Raw genomic sequence first — 10261 nt, forward strand, 5'->3', positions numbered from 1 at the left:
ACAATGTAATGTGTTACATTACTGCGTTATCAGAAAATTTCATTAGATTACAGTAACATGTTACTTTTTAATGCTTTACACCCAACAATGGAACAGATATATCAGATATATGTAGTCAACTACAGTTACCACAGTTACCATAGATTATTGACAGCTGAGAAGTCTAAGCAGGTGACAATGTGGGACAGGTGAAGACAATTAGAAGAGAGTGATTATTACTTAGTTGTGTATATATAACCTAAAACGCATTGCTCGGAGCTGACAGGAGATAATAAGGACATAGCATGACTCAAACACTGGAAACACACAGAGAGAAGTATTCATGCCAGCATTTAGCTTCAATATAAGTATGTGTACCACCACCATCACACCATGTGGTTTTGATCATCTCATTTTGCATTTATTCCCCCTTTGCCGTTATAATGCGCTCCACTCTTCTGGGAAGGCTTTCCACTAGATTTCGGGGCGTGGCTGTGGGGATTTGTGTTCATTGAGCCCTAAGAGTATTAGTGAGATCAGGCATTGATGTTGGGCGAGACGGTCTGGGGTGCAGTCGGTTTTCCAGTTCATCCCAAAGGTATTCAGTGGGGTTGAGGTCAGGGCTCTGTACAGGACGCTCGAGTTCTTCCACTCCAAACTTAATACACCATATCTTCATGGAGCTCACTGTGCACAGGGGCATTGTCATGCTGGAACAGCTTTGGGTCTCTTAGTTCCAGTGAAGGGAAATCTTAATGCAAAGACATTCTATACAATTGTGGGCTTTGAACTTTGTGGAAAGAGTTTGGTGAAGAACCACATATGGGTGTGACTGTCAGGTTTCCACAAACTTCTGACCATATAGAGTATATACAGTACTTGTACTTATATTTATTAATCAATAATTACCTGAAATATGCAGGTTAACTCCACTGTTTTCCAGCTTGTATTTTCGACGAGTCACCTCACACTTGTACTCTCCACCATCTGACTGCTGAACTTCCCTCAGCATCAGAGACACGTTTCCTTCCTCCAGCTCGTGGGTGAACAGACTCACTCTGCCCTCGTAGTCCTTCCCCTCTTTCACCTTCCCTTTCTGATACAGACAAATACAGTCTGTCCCCTTAAACCACCTGATCTCCATGGCAACAGCATTCATTTTAGGAGAGAGGTGACAGGACAGAATGACATCATCACCAGCACAGGCATAAATGGTGTAAGGTTGGGCAATAGGTGTTTCAGTCATGCTGAATCTAAAGTAGTACTTCGGCTGGACAGTCAGTTTCAACTCTACGAAGAAGAAAAAAACAGAGAAATTTTTTTGTTGTTCAGGAAATGAGTACAATGAAATTCAGTTTACTCTACTGTTGTGGAATGGATGTTCTGTAGGAAAAAATTAACAACTAGAAAAGTGCATTTCCCGAAGAAAGGGCAGAGTGACTGCACAGCCAAAACAACTCCCTGATATCAATCAGGGCTTCACTAGGCATTGTCAGATGCTATGGATTAATTTGACACAACAGTTTTAAAGATTTGGCAAAAAAAAAAAATCATAGGAAGAGTTTACAAAAGATGGGTTTGCATTTTAATCAAATTTTTGAGACGGCTGCACTCGCATATCATCACAGAATACTTTGCCTACATCATAGATGCAGCAGGAAAGCAGAAGGGACGTCACACCAGGATTTCCATGCCAGCACTCAACTCTCTACTTTCCGCAGTGGACTTTCATGGACCTCCCTGAACTCTATGATGGATTTTCTGTTTATCTCCAAAGTTTCTTTTTGCAATGCCAGTTTTATTTTGCAAACCTAGTAGACCTAAAGCACAATGAGAATCAATGGCTCATGTTCATGTTGTCCGGGCTCACCAGCCCAGCCTGCCAGTGGGCGGAGCTTTTTATTGCCACGAGATCCAGTGGACTAAGCAACATAGCCAAGTTTGTGGGACTATTAGGCAAGGTGTTTTGGAGTCCTGAGTTCAACCCCAACCTAAAATAATTCTTGGGGAAGGCCAGCCTGACTGACAAACCTGTTCACCAATTCACCACCCACTATGAGGAGTAGAAGGCGGGAGGGGCTGATGAAGAAAGATCTCCAGCCAAGCTCTAGCCAGAGTCCGACAGGGCAACCTCCATCCCTTCAGAGCTCAAGCAAGAGTCCAACAGGGCGGCCTCCATCCCTGCAGAGCTCAAGCAAGAGTCCGACAGGGCGGCTTCTCCTGCAGAGATGCCTCCAGAGACTGACAGGGCATCCTATATCCCTGCAGAGCTCCAGCCATAGGTTGTCAGGGCAGCCTCTCCTGTAAAGCGCCCTCCAGAGATCAATGTGGTGACCTTGTTTCCTGAGCCCCAGTTTAAGATCAATGTGGTGGTCTCTCCTAATGTTTTCCTGCCAGATGCCAATGAGACGGCCTACAAAGCCATGATCACATGCCCTGCTCCTGTCTGAGGCCGATGACACAACCTTCCAAGACATGCTGATGCCAGAGGCTCATGCCAGAAGTCACTGCTTTTCATGCCATTCTCATGCCTGAGGCCAACAAGATGGCCTACCAAGACCAGCTCATGCCTGAGGCTGGAGACACAGCCTCCCAAGCCTGGTTTCTGCCTAAGAACCCTGGCGAGCATATCCTAGCCCAGCCATCTCACCTCGGTGAGCCTGTCGCCAACCCACTGCCTCCTTCCCGCCTCTATGCAACATTTCTGCTCCCCGGCTCCTCTGGAAGAAGCCCACTTCAAAGACAATGCCTGCTTGGGACTATGGATCCTGTGTGGACATTTTGCCCAGGAGGGCAGGATCGCCTGAAGGGAGTGTTTGCTTGGGGGGAGATCTGATCTTAAGCTACTGGCAGCGCGATAGCACACACTTCTGAGTTTTGTCTTTGTTTATGTTATCACGTCTGTTTTTGTTTTGATTTCTGTCATGTCTCTGCCCATGTATTGTGTATTCCCCCATGTGTCATTATGATTCTCAACTGTATGTTTTCTGCTAACTGGGTGTGTCTATTTATACTGTTGTGTTTCTGGCAAGGTATACGCTCAGTTGGCATTTGTTTCTCATGTTACCAAGCCTTGTTTCCATGTTCTTTGTTCCAGTTTTTGACTCATTGCCTGTTTCATGATTCATGTGTTTTTGCCTCGCCTTGTTTAGCCTGTTTGCCACTTACCTGACCATTGCCTGCTTATTCACTTTGTACTTGCCTCTCATTTTTGGATTTGTCTGCTTGTCTCTCCAACTGTACGTGCCAATCATGACAGCCTAAAAGTCCCAAAAAGTACATTTCTGTGGCATAACTGAATAATAATAATTCCTTACATTTATATAGAGTTTGTCTAGACACTCAAAGTGCTTTACATTGTATGGGGGATAATCTCCTTAACCAGCACTAGTGTGTAGCATCCAACTGGATGATACAACGTCAGCCATAGTGCACCAGAATGTTCACCACACACCAGCTATTAGTGGAGAGGAGAGTGATGTAGCCAATTCAGAGATGGGGATTATTAGGGGGCCATGACAAAGAAGGTCCAATGGGGGAATTTTGCCAGGACACCAGGGTTTTTAATGACCACAGAGAATAAGGACCTCAGTTTAACATCTCATCCGAAAGATGGTGCTGTTATTAAAGTATAGTGTTCCTGACATTATACTGAGGCATTAGACCCCACACCGACCACAGGGTGAGCACCCTCTATGGGCATCTTTTCCAGCAGAAACCTTAGTTTTCCCCAGGAGGTCTCCCATCCAGGTACTGGCCAGGTTCAACCCTGCTTAGCTTCAGTTGGTCACCAGGCGAGAGCTGCAGGGTGATATGGCTCTTCCAATGAATAAAAAAGAAATCCCTGTCCACCTTATTATACATGAAATATGAATAGTGCCCCCAGTGGTCAATTTAATTGGCAATGCATAATTTTTTTGGTGGCTGCTAGAGGGACTTACTATTCAAGGTTCATATTGCTCATTTTTAAACTTAACAAATGTCTGCTAAAAACCTAATTGGCCTCATTAACAATACCCCTACAAATTAGGATTTAGATGCAGAACACCAAGTTCCAGCTCAATTGGATTTACGGCCCCTCAGAAAAAGCTCCTTTGATGACCATGCCAAAAGCTCCGCAGGCCTCCTCAGAATGTTGTCAAGTTTCATGTGAGTGAATACAAGGAATTATAAGTTACAGCTGGTTTTGCATATTTTGTAAAAATAAAAATTTTAGCAAAAAAAAATTTAAGTGGGTGCTGCTAAGTAATCCAAATTGCATTTTGGTTCAAACTTAGCCAAGAAATCAGTAGATAAAATAATTTTTTTCTCTAGGCCTCACACTTCCTGAGATATGGCATACAACATTAGATGGGGTGCTATGCTGCACTTGGTGCCACCACTGGGCTGATTGGGCTCATCTCTCTTGCCTGAGTACAGGGAGTGCGTATTATATATTGGCTAAGTTTCATGTCCGTAGCTTGTAATGTCTGGTCTGCACATCCTTCCAAGAATTTTTCTATTCAACCCAATGGGAAAAAATTCCAACAACTGCTACACAGAATTGCACAATGAATCAGAAAGCTGTATAAAAGCACATCTTTCCTGACCAGATGAGCAATTCACCATTAGTTTAGATATTTTAAAAACAGAAAAGAAATTGGCAGAGAAAATTTATTATTGGTGAGTCACATGAACACACTACACTCAGCATGAAGTCTGACTGCCACACCAGCTCAGGACATTCTATGTCCTCATCAGCAGAGGTCGCCCTCACCAGAGTACATTAGCCTAGTTCTAGCTCACCTCTCTGAGTTACTTCCTTGTCATAAAGTATACAGTATAATGTTAACACGTACATTATCACAGTTCCACCATCGTTTACCAACTGTAGCATTTGTGTAAGTTCTGAGCCGTGTTTATTTCTGATTATTATTACTTTGTTTTTGATCACTCTTGTGGATTTGCCCTCTGATTATTTGTATCATTGTGTTTGACCCCCTGCTTAAATTACAACTCTGGCTTTTGAATTGTTTTTTATACGTATCTTCTATAAGGCCTGTAAATTACAGATTTAATAAAGGAGCCAGTGTGTTAGTCTGCTATGTTGTAAATAAAATACAGGAGCGAAACAACTACAGAATGCATTGTTGTTATTCTTAATTTAAAAATAATGCATAATTTACACTGCCATGATTTAATGGTTACTAATTAAATAAGATTTCAGAAACAGTGAATAAAGAGTTGTTATTATTGAATATGTGTCTGTGTGGAAAAACTACCTGATACATGCAGGAAATTCTCATTTTCCACCTCATCTCCTCCGTGGGCAACTTGACACTTGTACCGTCCTCCATCTGACACCTGAAGGTTCCTCAGAATCAGAGACACGTCTCCTTTCCTCAGCTCGTGGGTGAACAGACCCAATCTGCCCTCATAGCCCTTTCCCTCTTTCACCTGCCCGTTCTGATACAGACAAATACAGTCTGTCCCCTTAAACCACCTGATCTCCATGGCAACAGCACTCTTTTTAGGAGAGAGGTGACAGAACAGAGTGACATCATCACCAGGAATAAGCTTACCAAAACCATGGGATCTGGAGACCAGTTTAAGCCCTGAGAGGAGGAACACAGGGTAAAGAGCTGTTCCAGCGCATTTTTACAGAAGGAAATTGTTTCTAAACATATTATGTGATATTTTTTTGCAGATACACAACACTTACCTGCAACATGCAGGTAAATAACCGCAACTTCTTCTTTCCTCTCTCCATGAGCTTCACACCTGTACTGTCCAGAATCCATGACTTTAACATCTCTCAGCGTCAGAGACACTTTTCTCCCAAATCTCATACACATACACCCTAATGTCCTTCTGTCCTCATAGGACTGCTGGTGAATACATTCTGTCTCCTTAAACCACCTGATCTCTCTGGTACCTCCACTGATTTCAGGAGAGAGTTTACAGTGTAGAGTGACCGTGTCACCAGCAGAAGAACTCACTGAAGAAATCTTGAGATGTGAGGTTCTAGTTGAAGCAGACATGGAGCACAGAGGTCGATACTTTCACTTATAAACAGACGGTGATTTCCACAAAGATTCAGCTGAAGGAATGAAAAGATAAGGGTAATGGACATGAAGAAGCAGTGACCTGTGAACCTTTCTGCTGAGCTATCTTAAAAAAGGAATAGTGCTCCTCCTATTCATATCTGTGTTTGTATCTGTTTAAAACCGAGTTTATTTTCAGGCATTACTCATCCATCACAGACAGAATTAACGTTCGCCATACACTGGGGTTAAACCTGGATTAACTCGTAACCCAGAATCTTTTTTTTTTTTTCAAAATTGTATGATTGTTTTCTGTCCACTTTCAATGTATTTTCTGAAATAAAATCTTTCTAACTGAAAAATAACAAATATAAAAACACTGTGATTGTTTATACCGGGGTGTCCGATCTTATCCGAAAAGGGACGGTGTGGGTGCAGGTTTTCATTCCAACCAAGCAGGAGCCACAACTAATTCCACCTGTTTAATCAGTTGATGCTGACTTTCAATAGACTCAGGTGTGGCTTATATACATATATACATATATACATATATATATATATATATATATATATATATATATATATATATATATATATAAAAAGCTGCTTTGTGACTCTGTCCATTGCTATACAAATAAAATTGAATTTCTACAGATGCCAGTCGTTATGGACTGGGTGTTCTACTAGCTCAGGTACAGTCAGGGGGAAATTAGAAATCAGTTGCTTCCACTTCTCAAAATGTGGTATTGTGTGGTTGAAAAAGAGGCACTAGTCTGCGTGTGCGCTGCCGAGAAGTGGCAAAAATACTTTTGGGGTCATAGTTTAACTTTACAAACTGACCACCAAGCTCTTACAGTGTTGCTTACCACAAACAGAATGGATAGAGCTTGCATGCACATTGCTCTACTGTGCTTTAATTATGTGGTATATCACCCAGGTACAGAAAACTATACCGCTGATTTCCTATCATCATGTCTTCCTCTGCCTGAACATGCTGATTTTCTCTACATTGCACTCTTTACTAGTGAATGACTTTGAAGCTGCCAGCTCTGCTGCCCTGAAATGGAAGCCTTTCAAACAGATTAGTCATTAGTCATGAGTGGCCATCTTCCATCAAGGTTGTGATTCAGGTCTTGACCTCCTACTATAAAGAGAGAGAAGAACTCTTGGTGATGGACAGTTACAGATCCCATATGGTGAGTATGGGACGCTAGATCAGAATTTCAGCTTTCATTTCCTAATATTCATATCTAGATGCCTTAAACAACTTAGAACATGACACTCTGGTGGTAGATCATCCAAGTTTTAGGTGAGCAAAAGGATTAGAACAGCGTTAAAGTAAATAACACGTAATACTTGGCTGCATATCCCTCGTTTGCAATAACTGCATCAAGCTGGCAACCCAGTAACATCACCATACTGTTGCGTTCTTCTTCTGTGAAGCTTTTTGAGGTTTTTACTGCAGCTTCTTCAGTAGCTGTTTGTTTCGTGGGGTTTCTCCCATCAGTCTCCTCTTCAAGAGGTGAAATGCTGCTCAGTTGGGTGAAGATCTGGTGATTGACTTGTCCAGTCTAAACCCTTCCACATTTCCCCCTGAAGTCCTGTGTTGAGGTGGAAGTGTGTTTTGGATTGTTGTTTTGCTGCATGATGAAGTTCTTCCTGATTAATTTGGATGCATTTCTCTCTAAACTGGCAGACAAAATGTTCCTGTAAACTTCTGAATTCATTCTGCTGCTACCATCATGAGTTCATCACCAATAAAGATTAGTGAGAATGTTCCAGAAGCAACCATGCAAGCCCAAGCCATGACACTACCTCCACCATGTTTCACAGATCAGCTTGTATGTTCTGGATCATGAGCAGATCCTGTGATTGGCATCTTGTGGTATGTCCTCTATATTTCTGCTCTCAAAGTCTTATTCGAACGGTGGCTTGTCATACCTTCACCCCTGCCCTGTGGAAGATGTTGGTGATGTCACTGACTATGTTTTTTGTTTGTTCTTCACAGCTCTCACAATGTTTCTGTCAGCAACTGCTGTTGTTTTCCTTGGCCGACCTGTTCGGTATCTGTTCCTCAGTGGTTCCTTTCTTTTTCAGAACCTTCTAAATTGTCGTAAAGTCTATGCCCAATGTTTGTACAATGGCTTTGATTGATTGTCCCTTTTCTTCAAAATGTCTCGCTTTTCTCCCACAGACAGCTCTTTGATATTCTTGTTGGCTTATCCTTTTTAACAACTGCAGTCTCCACAGGCGCAACCCAGGGTTCAAACCAAGAGTAGATATTCAGAACATTTAATTGTTTAAACAGTCAATCTAACAGTGCACATCTGGGCAAAGCGAAACGTGAAAAATGGGTGGGTTCAAACAGAAGGTGCCATGTTATACGTTTTAATAAGTTTAACACATCTAGATGTAAATATCAGGAAATGAAACCTAATATTCAATCATATATTGATCCCAAACCCACTCACTTATTTATATTTTTATTGTGCTCTATCATGAGTGTGCAACACTGATAACCTCGGAGCATTAATTAAAGGGAATTAGATTCCACCCAATTTATTGCTAATGCAATAAGGTCACTTGGAGGCACTCTGAGAGAAGAGAACGTTGTAACCTGGAACAGTAGCTATACTTGTTGATATGTAGCAGTAAATGTGTAGGTTGTGGAGATGAATTGTTGCATGTCATTTATTCAGACAACACCACACTTTTCGTTCATTAATAAATAATAAATTGTAAATGTTGCAAGTAGCTGTGGTATAAGTGGAATAAAATTATTCTAAACGACTGGAAAATAATCCATTGTGCAGTGATAAAGTTAACTCCTTTTTGCATCCGAGTTATTTTGCCTGACACTTACCCTGTGTTTAATTGTCCACCACATTATGAAAAAATAAAAATAAACCAGATGAAATGTTAAGTGATAAATTCTAGGTCTATTATATTATAAGTCTAAACTAGAAATCAGAGTAACAGACAGATTGGTGAGATTTGTTTTTTTTTTTTTCCTCTTACCTTTTTTTCTATTCTGTATCGGTTCCTTTTTGAAGAAATAAAACCTGGTTGTTCCACGAAAGAAACATCAAACGATCCTCAACAGCTTCCAATAAGACAGTAATGTGAAAAAGAATGAAAATAAACTTGACCAGACAAAATAACAGGTTGTGACATGCTGAAGGTGAAGCTTTGATTTCAGCAAGGCAATAGATACCCTAACTGAGTTAACATGACATGTATGATAAGAGGAAGTGTAACAGGAAATGTTAATAATGTGAATAATACTGTCCTCCTTCCATGCGTAATATTTAAGTTAAACTCCATTCACTATAGAATCAGGAAATGTGTGTTCAGGTTCATTCACGCTGTCATTATGGGGTATTGTTTGTAGAACTTTGAGGAAAATAATGAATTTAATCCATTTTGGAATAACGCTGTAACATAACAAAATGTGGAAAAAATGAAGCGCTGTGAATACTTTCCGGATGCATTGTACACACACATCTTCACATACACACACACCTTCACATACACACCTTCACATACACACACACACACACACACACACGCACACACACACCTTCACATACACACCTTCACTCACACACACCTTCACTCACACACACCTTCACTCACACACACACACCCACCTTCACATACACACGCACACACACCTTCACACACACACCCCTTCACACCTTCACATACACACCTTCACATACACACGCACACACACCTTCACACACACACCTTCACATACACACCTACACACACACACCATTACATACACACACACCTTCACATACACACACACCTTCACACATACACACCCACACCTTCTCACACAAACATACCTTCACATACACACCCATCTTCACATACACACACACCTTTACATACACACACACCTTCACATACACACGCACACACACCTTCACATACACCCCCATTCTCACACACACACACACCTTCACATACACACACAACTTCACACAAACATACACACCTACACACACACACACACCTTTACACATACACACACACACCTTCTCACACAAACATACCTTCACATACACACACACCTTCACATGCACACACATCTTCACATACACATCTACACACACACACCTACACCTTCTCTCACACATATACACCATTCACACACACACACCTTCACGTACAAACACACATACACACACACACACACACACACACACACACACACACACACACACACACGCTTGCACCCATCACTGTTG

General features: G+C 41.5%; 1 protein-coding gene across 3 annotated transcripts in view; it reads right to left on the reverse strand.

The window, feature by feature from the left end:
• The window catches only part of LOC128615240 (butyrophilin-like protein 2), a 17988-nt gene extending 8685 nt beyond the window's left edge, over window positions 1–9303 (reverse strand). For 2 of the 3 annotated variants that reach the window (XM_053637139.1, XM_053637129.1), the window contains exons 1-4: window positions 9021–9303; window positions 5681–6058; window positions 5241–5573; window positions 889–1269 (exon numbers count right to left, since the gene is read on the reverse strand). In XM_053637139.1, the coding sequence (XP_053493114.1) occupies window positions 889–1269; window positions 5241–5573; window positions 5681–5999 (1033 nt within the window). In that variant the 5' untranslated portion in view covers window positions 6000–6058; window positions 9021–9303. Of the gene's footprint in view, window positions 667–888; window positions 1270–5240; window positions 5574–5680; window positions 6059–9020 lie in introns of all 3 variants that reach the window. The other variant, XM_053637149.1, reaches the window with a different exon arrangement.
• Between the last annotated feature and the right edge of the window lie 958 nt (window positions 9304–10261).

The sequence above is a fragment of the Ictalurus furcatus genome, chromosome 1 (genome assembly GCF_023375685.1).
Source record: "Ictalurus furcatus strain D&B chromosome 1, Billie_1.0, whole genome shotgun sequence".
Classification (NCBI taxonomy): domain Eukaryota; kingdom Metazoa; phylum Chordata; class Actinopteri; order Siluriformes; family Ictaluridae; genus Ictalurus; species Ictalurus furcatus.